The sequence below is a fragment of the Lepisma saccharinum genome, chromosome 3 (assembly GCF_977018435.1).
Source record: "Lepisma saccharinum chromosome 3, izLepSacc3.1, whole genome shotgun sequence".
Taxonomy (NCBI): Eukaryota; Metazoa; Arthropoda; class Insecta; order Zygentoma; family Lepismatidae; genus Lepisma; species Lepisma saccharinum.
This window is the reverse complement of record NC_139231.1, coordinates 129912152-129932538: the sequence shown is the minus strand read 5'-3', so window position 1 is coordinate 129932538 and position 20387 is coordinate 129912152. Positions and strand designations below refer to the sequence as shown.

Here is a 20387-nt window from a genome sequence, read left to right as displayed (position 1 = left end):
GCAGATCTTTCCTTTTGACTGAGAGCCAAAAGGAGGAAAAAAAAGACAATCACTCGCGCACTACTTGTTATTCATCCAGCGCCGAAGCTGGCGGTCAGGAAGTAATTGCAGTCTACAGCGTCTTAATTACTGTCCTAGAATGCTGAAACTTGGCTTAGTCATACCATGTTGAGTATGTGTCTCGCGGCACGGCACATGTGTATGTTTAGATCGATACATTTGAGGGAGCTTCTCTTGAAGGAGGTCAACGATTTTTTATTCAGCTGCTAGTGTGTGCCATACTGCATATTAACAACTGTATCACGTTCTGGATGAACGACGAACGGTCATGTTGGTGATTCTACGGTGAGAGAAGCTTCGAAAAATCTTTGTGTACTTTTAAACACTGGATATCATTCGACAAGTCTTGAGCAAATCCAAGAAAATTGGGAATATTTGGAAAATAATTTCTTAAACCAGATTTCTTTAGTTTAACACCTTTAAAAATATCAAATGATATGGATCTAACGAGTTTGTTACACTTTTGCTTTTAGCATGTCTGTCTGGTATTGAACTTGCGTGTGTAGATCATTTGTAACACCTGTAAGAAAATAAATGTATCACCTGCGACACAGGATTTCTTGTTTTTTAATATTAACTTCAAAAACATTTTCAAAAATAAAAAAACTGAGGATTTACTTTGTTCTTTATACATAACACAGAGGCGCAACCACAAATTTTTGTATCGGGTGGGGCAAGTACCAGGAGGATAAACGTGCCAATAATAATAATAGAAATAATAATAATAATGATGATGATGGCATTATTATTATTGGCATTTTTTCTGATATTTTTTCAACACGTTCAATATCACATTAGCTAATACCTGAAAAGAAACACACAAACTGTATTTTTAAGACAAAAATGACTAATATAATTCTTTGTGTGTATATGACATGTGCAACTTTCATGTATATAGAACATTGTTTTACACATATGCAACATGGAGCGACGTAAAATAAGAAAATACATATGGAACATGTTAACACAAAATTGTGCACGTATTCAATGTTTTTTTGAAATTATTTATATATATTATTTAAATACATTACATAATCAATTCATTCACCTCATAACAAACAGCAAAAATGATATAAATTGTCGTTCACATATGAGTGCTCCTTTTTCTCGAAACGATTGTTCATACATTTAAAACAAAACTGTTTAGCAATAACAGGCTGAAGTACACATTTGGTCTTACTTCTCTCTCTAGTAATTTACAATGCATTCTAGAAAAAATCAAATTGCGAGCGAAGGGAACAAGAAAAATTTCAGATCCAGTTTTTGCAAACTTAAAACAATATAGATTTAATAGGGCGCCATGGCATTCTCTCTTTTACAACTTTCTTCATTTTGATCGTTCGGAGCCCGTCCAACCCCTTCCGCTCCCTAGCTATGGCTCTGAAGTAGATGAGACTAAGAAAAGCAGAAAATGCGAGCGAAGCGAGCAAGAAAATTTTACGGATCTTATTTTTTATTTACATAAAATTTGAAATCGAGGGGCCAATTGCTTCTCTGTGCCCCTTGCAGGTGCTCTTGACCATCTGGAAGAAAAATGCAAGAAATATATGAAAACTAATTCCATCTTGAGTATCATTTTGTCCTGCTACTCTAAGATTCTGCTAGCCTTGCTGTTCTTCATTTCAATGTCCCCCCCCCTAGAATTGGCTTCCACCGAGGTAGGGGGTCAATACCCACTGTCCCCCTGTGGTTGCGCCACTGGCCGCAGTTAATTTCACGGGGCGCCATGGCATTCTCTCTTTTACAACTTTTTTGCATCGTTCAGCACCCCCTTGCTACGGCTCGGAACTTGATAAGAGTAAGAAAAGGAGGCAGTGCGAGCGAGCAAGAAAATTTTACAAAACGTTTTTTTATTTGCATAAAATTTGAATTCGAGGGTGGTAATATTCCCTCTGTACCCCCCTGAAGGTGCCCTTAGCCATCAATGTTTGTCCAATGTTGGAGGGGGGGCAATAGTCCCTCCTGAGGTTGCGCCACTGAACACAATGTACATTTCAATGCATATGGTTCATTCTGGGACCAGTTATTTTATTCCAAGCTTTCCACCTACAAAGACAGTTCACACATTGGTTCCACCCGTGCCAGCATATTTCCTTGAGTTTTAATAACGATGTTTTATTTTTAGTTTATGAGAGTTTGGGTGCAGGAAATTCTTGATGTACTACTTCTGTTACAATCGGGAAAGTAAAGTAAGTCACACTACACTAACTTTACAGTTCAACAGTGAAGCAAGAATGTAACACCCGAAAAAAATGGATTGGCTCGCTTATGTATACTTGTAAATACTGCATGATGATATATGAACTTAGATGTGTACTTTTCTCGCGGGTTTTGCTTTTTTACTAGAAAGTTTCGACACGCTTCTGATTTAAACTTAATAAAATACGCGGCCAATTAAGAAATCAGCTGTTTACCAAATAAATCAATGTTCAAGTAATTGAGAAACATAAGAATCATAGAGAGATCATTAGTTTCAGCTGATGAAAGTTGAATTCCCTGATTTTTATTTTACAATATCATTCGTGCTTTCACATTGTCGACACCTTAATGGTTTTTAATTTTTATTAATCATAAATTGTGCTTAACTTTCTTAGACAACTGCCAATACGAAACCGATTCAAAATAAATAGTAAACTAATATTTATTTTGTATTTAAATTTACATCATGGTAACTCTTGCGGAAGTCCGAACGTGAAAGCATTATTTCTCATTTATCGAGCACCATTTCTCGCGTGTGTGTCTACTTGAATCCGACGAAATCGAATCAGCAATTTCTTACCGGGAAAAGTTTTCAGCACACGTCCTAAATAAGCTTTTATATTTGTTAATGGTTGTTACTGAAAGTTGTACCGATTGCAAAATAACCTCAAAAGGAAGAGGCAGGTCGTGTGAAATAGCACAGTGATTATTTCAATGTTCACACTGGATTAAACTGTAATGAAAACACACACACTTCGGTAGAACAATAACCACAAGCAAGTATCGTACAAGCAATACGAGATTCGTTTCCAGTACTGTGCGCAAAGTGGCGTTTCCGAGGGAATTAAAGGTTATAATCCCCTTTGGCCCAGCTTTACAAAAAAAGAATGAAAGATTGAAAAATGAACATTTGTTCTGGGAGGAAAATATATATAATAATAATACCGTCTGCTTAAAAAGGTAAACACTAAAAACCCTCCGTTACGGTCGTAACTAATTTTCTGAAACCCTGGATACGTCACTGTGCATAAATGATAAATGGACGATTCATACTAAGCAAGTTATTGTGATACGTATGTATATGTGCGTGTTGTTTTTGTTATTTAGCGTCGCTTGCTTTTCTGCCACTTTTGTCTAATCGCGACGATGAGGTTGCGTGATATGATGAAGTTGATGACTCACAAAGAACACCCATGCCCAGGCAGGGATTCGAACCCGGTACCCCTCGCGTTGTGATAACCATTCCACAAGATTTTGGATACCTCGATACTGCTGCATATACCAGAAGTTTGTTTTTATTATCAAGCGTAGATTTTCGCCCCCTTCAGGCGAATCGCGAGGATAATGGTGATTGGTTAGACGAGAATTAGATGAGGGAACACGCAGGCCGGCTCGAGCTCGGAACCTCCGGGAATTTGCAGTTTGAAATATCGAAGCGAGTTTGTTTCTAAGTCCACTTTATACATACACAGGAAGGCTAATCGGGACTGGATATGCGGTTTTAGGTGAGATCCGAACCACTGTGTGGTTCCACAGAGTATCGAACTCGGCCCCCGTGTTCACAAGGAGACGACGTTAGCACTATGCCATCTGGAAGGCAGATGCAGAGCCTAGAGGAAGCAGACTTTAGAATTAACGATATGCGATTATACCCGGTCTCATATCAGTAGAAGAATTCGCTATATTAGTAGAAAATTAGCCAATTTTCTAAGGATTTTACCTATGTGCTTTTTAAGACCAGTTTCTTTTTATGAAACAAATGTGTATCTGAGGAATGCAGCTCCATTGTGGCTGTACATACTAAAGTGAAACAACAATATTAGACTGTCGGCAGTGTACTTCTACAGCGATGCAAAAAAGAACAGTTTCCGCAGCGTGGAATGTGTCCATTCTCGTAGTTCAGCACTTGGCCGTTAAATGTACTTTGACTCAGGTCTGAAGGAATGAATAAAATCCGATTTTATAAGTCTTCGTCATCAGTAAAAAATATCTGCAAAGTTTAGTTTTTTTTTTATTCTGTGCATGATGATTTCTTGGAATTACAACTCTCAGTGCATTATAGTGATACCAGAATTTCATGCATTTGTTTTACTTTCATTCGTTTTTCTACCTCTTCTGTTAATGCCTAAGGCGATACGATTTTCTTATTTGATGAAAAGAATACGTAGGTGAATTTGATGAAGGAACACCTGTACCAGAATTCGAACGGAACCTTCGAATGCGTAGCCGTGAACGAGGTGTTCAAAATAGTTTCGTATAATTTTTGTCTGGTCCTAATTATTTGAGACCAACAGCCACCCTCCGTGGTCATCATTATTTGTCCCAACATAGATTTCATCGGTTCATTATCCATCATGAGGGCCACTCTGATGGCGTAGTGATAATGTAGTCTCCTTGTAATCAAGGGCTCACGTGGACAGTACCCGGTGGAGGCACGTAGTAGTTCGAATTCCACTTTAAATTGTAGGTCACATCACCATGTTTGTGCATTTTATTTGACCCCAGAAGAGCTTCAAAAATTAGAAGAAAACACAAAACAAGCTGTTGACAACTTCTGCACCAGCATACATAAAAATCCACTGCTTAAAAGCACATAGTATGTAAGGGAAAAATCAATGAAAATAGTCATGGACAATTTACCGAGCGATACTAGTGGACCCCACTGTACCAGTGTTACTTTTATTTTTCAGTCACCTACAGTAATTAGTGCAATGCATTGTCGCTCTAGAGAAATTACAAATATGAAGTATATAATTTTCGACAACGTCCACTTTCATGGGTGGGGGTGTGGTCCTCCTCTGCGAACGCCCAAATTTTGACTTTGAAACTTCCTCCGAAAGTGAAAGTTATTTGTTTTGTTTTCGTGCAAAACAAGGATGGGCGAAGAAATACAAACTCATTTTAATTCCAAATTAGTTTTTGAACATGCAATTATACCTGTTGATTAATTAGGATCCGGCAATAATCCAGAATCAAGAATTGCCTGGTTATTACTATATGTATCTCGATGTTGATCACAACATGACATCTATGATGAAAATAATTCTATACCTATGAGAGAGAGTTAAAAGTGAACCATGTGTTAGTAGTAATTTATTTTCCAGTTTGAGATTAATGATAGTGCACGTGCATATTGCCAGATGACCTGATCGATTCGGGTAACATCTTCAGTGCTTCAAGGCTACGGATGACTGGCAATGGATTATTTCTTCGCGGCGACAAGAGAAAAAGCATGAAGAGTTTTTTGCAGCGAGGAAACAGGATTTAGGGCATTCGCAGGAGGAAGCTTTCGCGTACTTCACTTTAATAAGTTTGCCTAAAACCGTAACGTGGTTTAACTGCAGTTTCGTGAATGTGCTTTATGCGTAACTGCTGTGTCATATGTGCTGTAGTTGGACTTGAACCAAGCATAACGGAGTATGACACGGTCTTTGAATGCTTTATTAGGCATAAAGCGATTCTCAGTGTGTACCAGAGACACTACTGAAGAATTTCCGTGTGTTCTTGAGCGTTTGAGACTAGAAAAAAAAAGGAAGAGCATGCCTTCGTAAAATTGACTGTCAGTGAAGATCTGTTGAAGAGTTCTGGTGATTCCAAACTGCTTGCAAGTAACATTAGTGTTGCCTATTCAGTGCGTTTGAAACACAGACCTGTATGGATGATTGGAATAGTCGAACTTGAACGTTGCTCTTGCCGGTGACTCAACAGGTGCGCAGGGTAGTGTTTAAAAATATGCTTATTGTGCCTTTCTCCAGTTGTTACTTGACAAATAGTTGATGTAGTACGACACGTAACAGTGTGGTCACCACCTGTTGATAAGATACTAGTCTGCTTCTGTAATTACGCGATTGTTTGTGGAGGCGACACCCCCACGTGCGCGGAATTCCTTCAGTTGCCTTTGTTTCAGTGAGGTGTGATGGTAATTGTGAAGGTGCACGCGATAGGAACTAGTTCCTCATGGGTCAAAGTTACGGCATGTATGCTGTAGGTGGCAACCAGCTGGAATGGGTACGTGCAATCATGTTTTGGTTCACATGTTCTTAATGTTGCGTGGTTTTTGTATTTGAAGGACGGGAATTACATTTGAATGCCTATCTGTGTAGTTAGAGCCGGCCTAATAGTGGGTACTTCGGTACTTGTCCATTGTCCCGCGCCATAGTTGAATACTGGAAATGGATTACGATTGCATGGAGCATCGGTGCTTCAGAAGTTAAGGATTCTGCGTTTCCAGAACTTGTGCATTTATGTCCCGCATAAATCTATGGTCAATTTTGGGAAGTAGTTTCCGTGGTTCGTGTATCATTGTAATCGAATACAAAACACTCCAGGGGACATAATTAATAGTTTATCCACTGTGCTAATTATAACAGGCGAAATCCCTCGCATGTTTTGTATTAATATAGTGCACTAAACGTGATTTTTTTCATTTGTGTGTATTATAATTTTAATTTCATTTTCGTAAATCACCAATGATAACACTGTCGAAGTAGTAGTTAGGCAACCCAAGACAGAAACTCATGTGTTTATTTAGCGTCTTTTTTTTTACTTTTGGCTGAACACGACGATTATGGCTGGTTAGATGAAACTGAAGAAAGGACACTTTATAAAGAACACCCATACTTAGGCCGAGAATCGATCCCTGGAGCTTCGGTGTAGAGATCGAAATTGACCACGTAACTCGCTTTGTTACCGAGCCAGCAGAAACCAATTAGAATATCAGTTAATCTATCTTCTTTATATGTAAAAATGTATGTATGTGTGGGTGTGTATATTTGTTTGTTCCGGCATAACTCTCGAACGCCTGGAGAGCAATTTCAACCAAACTTGGTACACGTATCATTTGCAATCTGGAAAGAAATACTGTGGTGGTAAGACACCCCTGGTACCCTTAGGGGTGGGGTTGGAAGGGGTGACATGTAAAAATATTCGAGAACCACCGATATTAGATTCCGCACAGACAGACATCAGTGACTCTATGCAATCCGCACAACGATAGTGTTTCTCGGGTTGTCTAACATTCAGGCTGTGTTCCGAATGGAATCCATAGTTTTCGTGACACTCCCAATGCGGTTCATCTCCAAGTTCATCACCTACCGGCATGGGGGGTGAGAGGGGGTGAAAATAAAGTGCCACAAATGACCTAGATTAGTGTTGAATCCATAGTTTTCGGAGTCGCTAAGCTAATTGGTGACATTCACGATCACATTTAAAATTAGTTACATTTTACACATAGTTAGAATTCATTATTTTCCTGTCGAATACAAGATGGGATAATCAGCTAATTGTTTATAAAACGCCACACTGCTAGTATGCGGACGCCGGTGTGTACTACGGTGGCCCTACATGTAATACTGGAATATCTGTGGTTTCCTTCGGATCGGTTGCCTCCCCGTCATCGCCTTGTAATCAACGGGTCCCGGGTTCGATACCCGATGGAGATACATTGCACAGTGGTTCGGGTCCCACTTAAAACTGTAAGTCCAGTCTCGATTAGCTTATCTGTGTATGAAGTGGACTTGAAATGAATCTTTCAAACAAATAAATTCAATTGGATCTGAAATCCAAAGCGAATTCCAAGCGATATAATAGATATCAGCTGAACGATAATAAATGAAGCTGGTCCTCTGCTGACATGCAGTGTAAGGTGCGATATATGGAAGCCTAGAGGTTGAAATGAAAGCCTGCCCAGCTGACCTTAGTTGAGTTGTTAACACAGCACCCTCTGGGGTCCTGGGTTCGAATCCCGGCATGGGTGTTTTTTGTATCCATTTATGAATTTCATCACATCTTCGCGATTAGCCAAAAGTGACAGAAAAACTAAGTAAAATAAACCAAATCAATAAAAAGTAAAGTCTGACCATATGCAAAGAACAGTGAATGAATATCTCAATAATTTGCAGGCCAGCTTCCTTTCCAAAGGTTCATAGCACTGTTACACCACATAAACTTGTGGATGAAGTTAAGCGAAAACGATTTTTATCAAAATTTTACGCATGAGTTTCCCCGGATCGTTAGTTTTTCCAAGAAGGAAATCCGTGAGCTGGACTTCCTAATTAAGTTTATTTAGCCTGATTGTTACTGCCGTAATTTTAAAAGGTGATATTACCTAAACAGGAAGAACTAATTTTGTTTTTCGCTTTGTTACAAGAAACATGGCGAAATAATATCGTTTAAACATGTCTTGTAGTTACAACTATCGTATAGATTAGTAGAACTAAATGTGTCACATGGAAATAAGTGATACACCACAGAAAACACGAATAGTACGTCAGTGCATAAGATCCATCACTGTTTGCACTTCACGCATTGAGCAAAACAAGTTTGTTCTGAATTTATCTGTATCTTGGGTGAAGTGTGGTGCGCCACCTGCTCTATTGCGATTTAACCCGTAAAACCCAATGTAACCACAAGAAGGGAATTTAGTAAAAAGTGTAAATTTTCACATTTGAAGAAGGCGTTAAGACAAATTATTTTACATAGGGAGCAAGAACAATTAACTTTAGAATTTAGTATAGCACAGGTATTTTATTTTTTTTTCAAAATGACCGCAAATTCAGCTTCATGCCTCCTTTTTGTTCAGCAGTACTTTGGATTTAATTGTAAACAAATCTAAAATACGATATACTTAAACCGCTAAATTATAATTTTTTTTTGTAATGTTAGAATGTGCTCCGTAGTGAAATAATTGATTTATTACATTTTCTTAGTTCAAAACTCAAATAACAAATTCAGAATTGAGTTTAAAATCGCCATTTTTAAAAATGTACTTCGGCCCCCGTGCCGAGTTGTCATCCTACACGTTACAAAGCCAGAGGTCCCAGATTCAATCCATTTCATTAGTTCATCATCGTCAGGATCATCCCAAGATGTAGAAAAGCGGCATAAAATAACCAAAACTAAATCAAAGAAAACGTTTATATTTTTTTTATGTTAATGACATTTGATTGCTCCATATCTGAGCTTTGTCTAGATATCATTATTTTTAGCTCTCTCTCTCTTTCTCGATTCACCATGTCTGAAAATTTGGGAAGACAATAGAGACGAACATAATATTCAGGATTAATTAAATAAGAATTCATATTGTGTGTCTTAACTAGTATTGGTTTCTTCGTCCATAAATGCTTCTAGTTTTAGTCAACGACCTCTGTTAGTGGGACATCAAGGAGCATTGACATACAGCTGTACTGTAAGTGTTCAGAAAGATGTGATCGCTAATTGTAAGTGCCTGAAATTTGCGCAACGTTGACTCACTTGAAAAGTAATTAGTTGAAATACCACTTTCGTTCGTTATAGCTCATGCGGCTATTTTAACTGACCATTGAGACGATCCGATGAGAGATTATGGAGTGAAAAGAGATGGCCTTTTAATTCTAATGTTAATGGTTGCGAGTAGGACTGGTTGAAAGTTTGTAATTGTTGCAAATGAAACGTTTGCAAAATAAAAAGAAAGCATTGGCCAATTTAAAGGAGAGAGAGAGAGAGAGAAAAGCAGTGTTTTGGAATTTTGATGTGCGTTACTCAAATTCCAGGAATATTATAAGTGCCACTCTGGTAAGGATATCGACCGGATAGTTCTGCGAACGATGTCTGAAAATGGATTTTATTCTTTGTCTGGAGCCCAGAGACGTTTAATTCAAGCCCTGCCCTTGGGTGACAAAGCATATAAGAACTACTACAAACCTGACATGCCTAACGTACTCACGTCAGCATTTATTAGCAGAAAGTATTAATGTTTCAGACATGAAAAATACATACGAGTTGGATAAATAGATGAGGCCCCACACAATACATACTTACTATCAAGTTTTCAGACATGTCTTGCTAGTCTTGTAATCAAAGGGTCCCGGGTTTGATACCATTTAGAGGAACGAAGTGGTTCGGATCATGCTTTAAACTGTACGTCTGGTCCCGATTACCACATCTGTGCATGAAGCAGACTTAAAACTCGACAAATCAATTCAGACATTGCCTGCAGAACTTTCCAGCCGATAGCATTAACTAAAGGACTCTTTCTTGTGAAAAATCATGGTCCAACACGGACCGCGAGGTAAAATTTACAGACATATTTTTTCTATTTTTTGGAAAGTCTTAATCATTTGTCACGTGTTCAAAGTCATCGCTAGAGCTCAAATTATCATGTAACATTAACTGTGTGCATTAACATCAGCAAAACAAAGGATGAAATGTGTAGTTTAGGATAAAATATGCAATGTCCATAAAAGGCCAATGTTTAATACACATTCTGACTTAACTCCATTGCCGGATTAAATGGGAAAGCTGGAGGAGATTTTTGTATCTCATATTTTACCTCGCTTCTCTTCCATTGTAGCGGCCTCTCCGATGGCGCAGTGGTAGCGTCGTCGCCTTGTAATCAAGGTGACCCCGGTTCGATACCCGATGGAGGCACATAATAGTTCACATCCCACTTGAACTGTAGGTCCACTCCCGATTAGTCTTACTGTGCATCAAGTGGACTTAAAACACCAACTTGAAACTCTTCCACGTCCTTGGTGGAGTGGTTATCGCAGCGCACCATGACGCCAGGGGTCCCGGGTTGGAATCAGGGCATGGGTGTTTTTTGTGACTCCCTTCAATTTCATCATGTCACCACTCATCCTTATAGTCGCTATTAGTCGAAAGTGGCAGAAAAGCGACGCTAAGTATATAAAAAAAAACAAAATATTTCATTCTGGCTAATCGCAACGATGAGATGAAATTCTTGATGGGACTGACATTCGCAAATGAATATCCATGCGCAGATCGGTATTCGAACCCAGACCTTTTGCACTGGCGTACGCAGTTGGGGCCGGGGGGAGTGATGGGGCAACAGCCCCTCCCGAAAATTTGAGAGAATAAAGAATGAAAGCAGTAAAGTACTCGCGAAAGACCGAACATAGAAGTTGTCTTTGAACAACTTTCAAAACCAAGGTTTAAAATTGTAATTACGAAATATTTTATTGTAACCTCCCTCCCCTAGAACGTAGCTCTGTAATAGCAAACCGTTACAATTCCAGCTCTCTTGGAAAACAATCTGCCTACCCTAGTGTCTGCACATGAAGTGGCGGCGATTAGGGGAGCGTGGGGGGACAGTTGCCCCCCACTTTTCGCCACTTTTGCCCCCGCACTATGCTAAACCTTGCCTACAAAGGGAAATATACTGTCTTTGCTCCCCTCAGTTTTTGCACCTTGCCCTGCCCCGGTTTTGGAACCCAATCGCCGCCAATGTGCACATGGATAGTACTATGCATGATTTTCTTGACCACCTCGTACAGTAAGGCCTTTGTTAGACTGCCCCCTTACACTTTACAATCAGTCTTGCAAATGTCATAACTTGACATGATTATGTGACACATCCGTGTGGCATGCTCGCATAAAAATTATCAGCCAACGCAAACAATGAGCACAGTGCATATCCTCGCTCAGTAACGGACAATTTGGCGCTCTTTTGACTGGCATTCTTACTCAGTACACGTATCCCTATAGACTGAGTTGCATTCGCACACGTGAGCGTGCTTATTACGCATATATAAAGAAGCCTCCATGCTTCAGAACTTAATGTGTTCCTTGAAAGCAGATCACGAAGTTAACTCGCGTGCCCTTCTATGTGGTCACCTACTTTGGAATTTGATAAACGTGAGCAGGAAATACGTACGTGCATATAGCGCTCCGGATGTACAACGATTGACGTGTATGGGAAATCGATTAACATTAAAATTGATGTATTCTGTAGAAAATCTCGCATTCTCCTCCGGTGGAAAGGAACGTGAGAAGGGAAGACTAAAATATTTGAATATGCGATACCTCCTATAGCCTCGGGATAGTTCCCCTTCTCTTCATTATCTCTGGTTATCTATAAAAATGATCATTATGAGGTCTCTCAACGTGAAAATTACCTCGAGAATGGTATGGTTGTGGAAGAGCTAGGTTGTTATAGTAGGTCCAAGAACCCATTGTATATTGGGTTCTGTAATAGGACCGGAACCTTTCTTTCCTCGCACAATTAGGTCCAAGTTGCGTATTGTTTAATTTCAATTTGGAATTTTGCCCCTATTTGAACAGACCCGAAAAAAAAAGGTTCCTGGACCGTATTTAAATACTTTACAGATAAAAAGGTTCTTTACGGTCCAGATCCCAATTACGCTTCTATCCTGGACCGGAATTGAATTTATTTGAAATTCCTTTGACCTTTAACAACCCTGAAATAGAGGCGTTGTTTTACTTATTTTACGAGGCCGAATCTGTCTAAAGAAAAATAATATTTAAGAAAAGTCTCACGTATGTACACATTTTCTTGACTACTGTAACACAGTTACAAGTAAGCGTTGCCCCCCAAGTAACTGTAATTAGTTATGTTTAGAAATGAGCAAATGGCACCTTTTCTGTTTCACCAGATATTACGTGATCAAGTGGGACCTATTGCCGGTACCGCTTCGCACCCCACGCACGTGTAGTAGGCCTCATCCAAGACGAGAGAAAATGAATGGCTGATCTCAAAGAACCGTGTAGACTTGTAAGAGAGTATACGGAAGGGAAAAGATATCCAGAAAACACGCTGTAATCAGTCACTAAGCCTCTGATTGTATGCGTTAACACACGTAAAAAGAAATTAAATACTGTAAAAATGACCGTGTATAGTCACCGGCAATAAAAATTGGACACCTAGATCCTGAAATACTCTCTTCCCTGCAAGGTGTTGTGTGTGTGTGTGTGTGTGTGTGTGTGTGTGTGTGTGTGTGCGCGCGCGCGCGGTAGAAGTTGCAATTGGAAATTTGCTATTATAACCCTTTTATCGCCGTGGAGTTAGGCAACACGCACAACGCTTTGCATGGAAGCGAGTATTTCAGGATCTAGTTGTTCAATTTTTATTGCCCGTGATTGTACAATGGTTAATTCGGAATTAATCAATTTATCTCGCAACGCAAGCGGCTCCTTGCGCAGCACGCTACGGCGCCAGCGGTCTTAGGTTCAAATCCCTGTCTGGACGTTCTTTGCGAGTGTCCCTTCATCGATTTCATCATGTTACTCATCCTCATCATCACGATTAGCCAAAGTTGCAGAAAAGCGAAGTAAAATGACCTTGAGATGAAGTGTGCAGGCGGTAAACTCCAACAGCAAGGAACAACACTTACGGCCTCCCACAAATGCATGCGATTTGATCAAGTCTGACTGAATTTTTAATCTAAAGAGGGTATGCCCCTCGCCCCCTTTAATCCGCCCATGGGAATATAACTAGTCAGAATCCCACACAAATATGTGAAAGGAAATTTATTATTGGAAGATACAACGTACGCAAAAGTACACCTACAAAATAAGAATAACAAGACTGAACCTGAAATTTGAAACTTCGGCTTGTGACAAGTCCTAGTTTCACTCTCCATATCTGAAAGCCGGCTGCGAAGTGGAAATTCAATTTCGCCAGTGACGTGGCGCAATTAGGGAAAGAGGAAGGAACTGGAAATTGGAACATTATTCCCGTTGAGATTCGTGAGTGTTTGAAGTACGTCGACTGTACGCAGAACGCGCAACGCACAGAAAACACTTCAACGCAAAGATACCTGTGTAGATGCGTTATCCTGTTATTTGATAAACTTTCTAATTTGACTCTGATAACAAGCGCGGAATTTTATTCCTTAACAAGATAAAATAGTTTATAGTAACCAAATATTAGTTTAAATAGGGATCAAAAAATGATCGTTCACCAGAACCAAATTCTTCTAGAAATCGTGCACATTTTTTTATTTAACCAAAAAGTTTAACTAAAGTAACTAACACACTAACCTTCTTAAACTCGAAAGTTTATGGCTGTATCAACACAAGCCTTGCATCTGTCCTTATCCTGGGCAAGATCAATCCAATCTCTTTCATCCTCACAGATTTCCTTTGGGCCCATCCCAACGTTATCACTCCATCTTCGTCTTGGCCTCCTACAGGTCTCTTACCATCAGATTTCCAAACAGGAATCCTAGGGTCTCCCCGATGGCGCAGTGGTAGCGTCGTCGCCTTGTAATCAAGGGGTTCCGGGTTCGATACCCGGTGGAGGCTCATAGTGGTTCGGATCCCACTTTAAACTGTAGGTCCAGTCCCGATTAGCCTTACTGTGCACAAAGTGGATTTGAAACGCCAAAACAACCAACCAAACAAGAATCCTGTAAACTCTCCTTTCCCATATCTTGTCACATGACAAGTTTTCAAATTTCTATCCCTCAAATTTTGCTGACGTTATCATTTGGTAAAATATACTGGTCTATTCTGTAAGATAATTTATAATAGTTGTGCTTGTTTACTCAAAATTGCCAGGTGGTATCAAATTGTGCATATTTTTTTGTTATTCAGGAGCTGGAAGTACTGGAGTGTTGTTATCTTCCAGGGGTGTAGCGGTGGAGTGCACGGAGGCTGGGATTCCGGGCCGCCGTGTATGATGACAAGTTGGGCCGAGAGAATGCACCGCAGAGCAGCTACCATCAGCACTGTAGTGACCTCCTGTGGCCACCCTCCCGTGCCCTACTTACGTCGACTTGAGAAGTAAGTACCATGGCATTTCAAAAGAAAATCACATGTGCAATCTTTGTCTATTTACCCCAACAGGGGTGGGCTCAAACACAAGTTAGCTCACAAAAAAACTAAAATTCCCCCTTCTATATATCATGATATAACGTACACGAACAATGTTCTTACTAATTTTTTAGAATCTGTTTTATCTATTTACCACGAACCACGATACAGGGTGCGGCAATGAATCTGGCGATTTTTCAACACTGGATATATCTAGTTGTTGCGTCAGAGGTAATGCGTGACTACTGCCCACTTGCAGCCCCTGCTTTACCATTTATTAGTTAAGTTGTAGCCGTAGAACGAGGTACCGCGCACATTCTCTGTAAAAATGTACGTATTGGAAGAACAACGGGTATATTCCTTGTTCCGCCAGATCACCCGATCTGTCCGCGTGTAATTTTGGGAGTATTTTAAAAAAGCAACGGTCCTCCAACACCAACTCCACACACCCTCAATAAACTTAAAATTCGGATCCGGGAAGTGGTGGCTCAATTTCCTACCCAAAAACTGGTAGTCTGTGTGTGTGGAACGAAATGGAGGTTATCGTAGTAATGTTATTTTTAAATAGATCAAAATTGTATTTGTATTTTCTTTTGGTATTTGTTCTTCATTTAATAAATTAGTTAATTTTGCCAATTATGTATGTTTTCTTATGTATTATGTATTAATTTGTCTTAAGCTTGTAGTATTTAAAATCGCCCGATTCGTTGCCGCACCCTTAATATAATAATAATACGACAAATTATTTTGGTGGTCTTGAGCAGCATAAGGTGGTGCCACTGTACCCCACCATTAAGTGACGGATTATTTACCTCTTGGTTAGAGGCGATGACCTTTTCTTTTTATCTCTTGCCAGTCAGGTCCATTGAACAGTTTGTTAGTTTTAGGTCTTACTTTCTGGTTGATCGCCTACGCTCGAATTTACCTTAACTGTCTCAAATTAGTGGTCTTAGAATAACGAATTTGAACGATCCGTGGTGTAGCAAAAATAATATTCGAAATATCCTGATATGAACCGCGAAAAGCAACATAAGCTGTGCATCTAACAACTAGCTACAGTATAAATAATGGGTCTTCCCGATGTCGAAGTTGTAAAGCTGTCCCCTGAGAGCTGCCAATGAGAAACGAGGAAAAAAATCGTCTGCTGGGCAGCGAGGAGCGAATGGAAGCCAGAAGAGAGGCGCTTACAGTAGAATAGGTAAGACAAGAAACTCCTCGCGGCCTCACGCCCAAGCCATACGTAGGGGAAGGACGCACAGAAGCAGGGTTGGCAGTGCATACGGGTCAAATGTCTACGCAGAACGAGAACACAAGAAAACTAAGCAAGACGATCTGAGTGGTGTGGTGGTAAACATACAACTGAATGACCGCGTTCTGCTAAGATGGAATCAATTTTGAACATCTTCAAACGGGGTTTGTTAATTTTCACCAAGGAATACAATTCTGGTGTGCGTCAAAGGGGGTGTTGTTTTGAACGAGCCACTGAATGAATCATAGTGTCTTTTCGGGAGGAGGAAGAAGTCGCAGGATTTATTTGTACGTTATGGCATGAGGCGTTGTCAACAACAACAACAACAACACTGTTTCGTGTCAAATTTGTGATAAACTTCTCCCGGACCCTGTGGCTGAGTGGTTAGCACATCGCGCTGCGACGCCAAGGGTCCCGGGTTCGAATTCCGCTCGGTCATGGTTGTTTGTAAATGTCCATTCATCAATTTCATCATTTCATCACTCATCCCCATCTTCGCAAATTAGCCAAGAGGTACAAAACGCGAAGTAAAATAAAATATATCAAATAATAATAATAAAAAAATTGGCATTCATATCATGGTATTAATCGCCAAAAGATTTTCCAGATTTGAACATTAACCGCCAGCATGTACAACAATTACACGTTGCCCTTTAGACACCGGTGCTTTGACGGCAGCCGCGGTTCCATCCACCCAAGCTTCTTTCTTTGTTGTCGAGCTGTGAAAATAAGTCCGTCAACGTAAACAATGGGTCGTCCTTGTCGACGAAAGATTTTTATGGCTTTGAGGTACGATGAACGTAAACTTCTTATTTCGTCCTTTTCTATAAGCAATTGTCTATTATTTTCTGCTTTTCCCACTTAAACTCTAGGTCACGTATTATCTTGCGCACACACCAGACACTGCCTTGGAACTCTATTCTTTGTTTCAAAACCCTTCGGATACCTTCCCCGTCCGTAAGGTGAAATTCGTGCACAACACGCCTAACAACACACTTATCGAACTCGTCTATATGACTTTTGATTTTTCGGCGAGATCGTGTTCTATGGGGCGTATGAAAGTGTTTCTTCAACGTAGTGCATGCTTTACTTTCTATTAGTACAATTCTTCTCACACTGCTGAATGAAACACCACATGCGCGAGCCACCCTCCTTTGCAACTGGTTTTCGGACATACGAACTCCCACCTGGTCTTTCATAAATGCATTGACATTATATACAATTTCTCGCCCTTGGCTGTGGATTACTTTCCGTCCACCGAGTTTACTTGCTTTCTCTGAAATGCAAGCTTACATGCTACCAAGTACACTGCACACAAAACAAACACACACTTTAAATGAAGACAGGCAAGTCGATCGCATTGTTTCTCGGTGCTCACACAACATTAAGACGTTCGGCAACCCTGCCTGTGTGCACGATAGGGGAAGTTCGCGCATGCGCTTGCCGCGTTTCCGATCCAGCACATCGGTGGGAGAGTTTCTTGTCTCACCTCTTCTACTGTACGTAGACGCTGTTGCGACGTTGAGTATGTTAATTGGCTGCCTGGCTTTGACTTTCCCCAGCACGGAGAAAAGCCAGCGATCAGCTAGCGCGGGAACCGGGACAGGTTGTAACAAACGCGGCATAGTCAAGTAGTCCCGGACTAGATCCCGGTGAAAGTGATCCAGATCACACCTGCAACCGTAGACACTAGGGGACCCGAGTTTGAATCCCTGCATGGGTGTTCTTTGAGTGTCATCATCGTCGCGAAAAGCCAAAAAATGGAAGAAAAGCGACGCTAAATAACAAAAATCAAATCAAATGCAACTTTGGATCCAGTCCCGATTAACCTATCTGTGCCTAAACTGGTCTTGAAACAAACGCCACTATAACAATAATAAAGTTATACAAAAACTTTAGATGGGTAATGCACGCCGTTGTGGAAGTTCGTATGGGGAGATGTAAGCCTAAAGAATCAATGATTTAGCAGAGTTATTTATACGTGCGAAGAAGCGAGAATAGAAATTGGGAAATAAATATAGCTTATAAAACCAAAGTTTATAAAAAAAACCAACCAAAAATGATCATTATATAACGATTTTATGTAACCCTCATCAATTTCCATAGTTTCTCTCAAGATATATGTTCATTATATCCCGAGAGATGCCTAGCGTGTGTTGCGTTTGTGTGGTTCCTGAAGGTAGAAGAGTTCACTGTCGAGTTAAACATAATCGTGAATCAAGGTAATGCATTTATAAAGATTTAATTTAAACTGATGAAACAAAAGCTGGTCGTTTTCTGTATCGATTAGAAAGCTTTTTACATGCAGGTATGTTTTAATGGGCACTTAAGTCTAATGTATTAATATATGATACCATAAAAATAAACCAACCCGAGCCAAAGTCGGAGATCTATATATATTTATACATGTTTTCCCTGCTCAGAATGACGGACATTTCAGTAATTGAAGCGCCGAAGAATGGAATCTCTTATTATTTATACTCCAAAGATAAGATTGCGGAAGCTTTTTACAATTATATACGTTCTTCGTTACTAATAAAGCTCTGATAGAGGGTTTGATAGAGGAAAGTTCATCAAATCTCGACTTCCAATTCAACACTTCGCTGGCTAAGCGGATGGCCCCATGCAGTCTCCCCATCTGGTGCGCACAGCAGCTGAACTAATGAGATCTTTGACATCGTGGCCTAAGCTGCTCGTTTCTTCTTCATTGTAGAATAAATTTAGTCGAAAAGAACTTCCTGCTGAGTGTTGACCTCTCCCGTGCTCATGGTTGACCTGGCGCGGTTGCCCCATTTGTCGTGTATACTGGCGGGAAGAGCTCGTGTCTTTCTTGCTCGTCGACAGGACGGTTAAGTAAGACGTTTAGTGTTCCACACTTTTTTTTTGGGGGGGGGGGGGGGGTTGGGCACCAATGATCTTGAGTAGGGCTAGGATTTTGATGACCTTAAAATTGCCAAAACATGACCTTAAGAAATGCATTTATGACCTAATACATGCAAGAAAATGCCATATAAACTTAGAAAAATGACCTAAAAATTCTGAAAGATTTGTAGAACAAATTTATAAACTACCAAGAGAGATTCAAATTACAAATTAACGTTACAGTATCTATCACATGTTCATTGCATATGGAAGTATAAGTAAGAAAGTTCACTTTGTCATATTTTACACTTTAGGTACTGAGTTGCAGTCCACAACGAAAATCATATGCAAATTTTCAAAAATGAATGATTGTCGGTTGTCGGACAAGAGAGCCTTGTACATGGAAAACTTCTCTCGACTTCCAATGAACTTGGCTTGAAGTGAACAATATCACTTTCAATTGCATGGAGTACAAATTGTTTCCCTGACAAGATGTCCGATACAGACACCAAAACTTTGTACCCCTTGTTTTTGAACAATAATCCGTTCGGCGACAATGTATTTACTGATAGATAGGGAAATCACATTGTTTGAGCTGAATTGTTACACAACAGCTTGTATCAACAATACTGCGCAGTATTTCTTTGTTTCTTCAAATACAGTCATTCAGAACTGCGCTGAAGGCAAATGAGACGAGAGTCGGGGACCTCTCTCCTTCAAAGGGCTACATTTGCATGTAAAATGCCCCTTTCACCAAAATGTAGAAAAATGCATAAGGTGACTTTTAGATGGCCGAAAAATGACTTAAACCGTTTAAAAAGTTTAAAAAATGACCTTCATTCCAAAAAGGGTAAAAAATGCCCTAACAAAGGTATCCCAATTTATTCACTTACGTCTAAAACACGTTGCTATCTACTTATGCAACGTTTCTGCATTACCAAAAAAAAGATGCATTTGCTTCAAAATCCTAGCCCTACTCATGAGCCTCCCCGGCAGCATAGTAATAGTATTGTCTTGTAATCGAGGAGACCCGGTTCGATTTCCGGTGGAGGCGCAGGTGCTGTGGTTCAAATCCAGTGGCGACAAATTTAACTGCAATGTTGCATGCCAACGAGGCTCTGACGTCTGTACCTACGGCCACTATAATCCTCTGAAGGGCTGTGGGTTGTCCTTATATGTGTTGAGTGTCATTTTACAGCCTCAGCTTTTAACTATAATCTGTCCCAGCTAACTGTGGAGCAGGTGGAGGGAAACAAGTCTGTGCAAGTAGTAACGAGACACGGCTCCACCAATGAACACGTGAGAGTGACAGAATTGCGTGAAGGGGGGAAAGCGACTGAAGTTCGAGCAGCCTTGCTCCACACTTAGCTGGGACAGATATTGATTTTAACCCCGTATAATGTGGCGGGTGCAAATAACCTAAGTGCTGAAACACCCAGAATTTTTATTTCAGTCAATCAAATGG

At 40.1% G+C, this 20387-nt stretch overlaps 1 protein-coding gene across 8 annotated transcripts in view; it reads left to right on the top strand.

Moving 5' to 3' along the window:
- The window catches only part of RhoGAP71E (Rho GTPase activating protein at 71E), a 188275-nt gene that overhangs the window by 26417 nt on the left and 141471 nt on the right, over positions 1-20387 (top strand). For all 8 annotated transcript variants that reach the window (XM_083119385.1, XM_083119388.1, XM_083119382.1 and 5 more), the window contains exon 2: positions 14627-14781. In XM_083119385.1, coding sequence (XP_082975511.1) covers positions 14675-14781 — 107 coding nt within the window. In that variant the 5' untranslated portion in view covers positions 14627-14674. The remainder of the gene's footprint in view (positions 1-14626; positions 14782-20387) is intronic.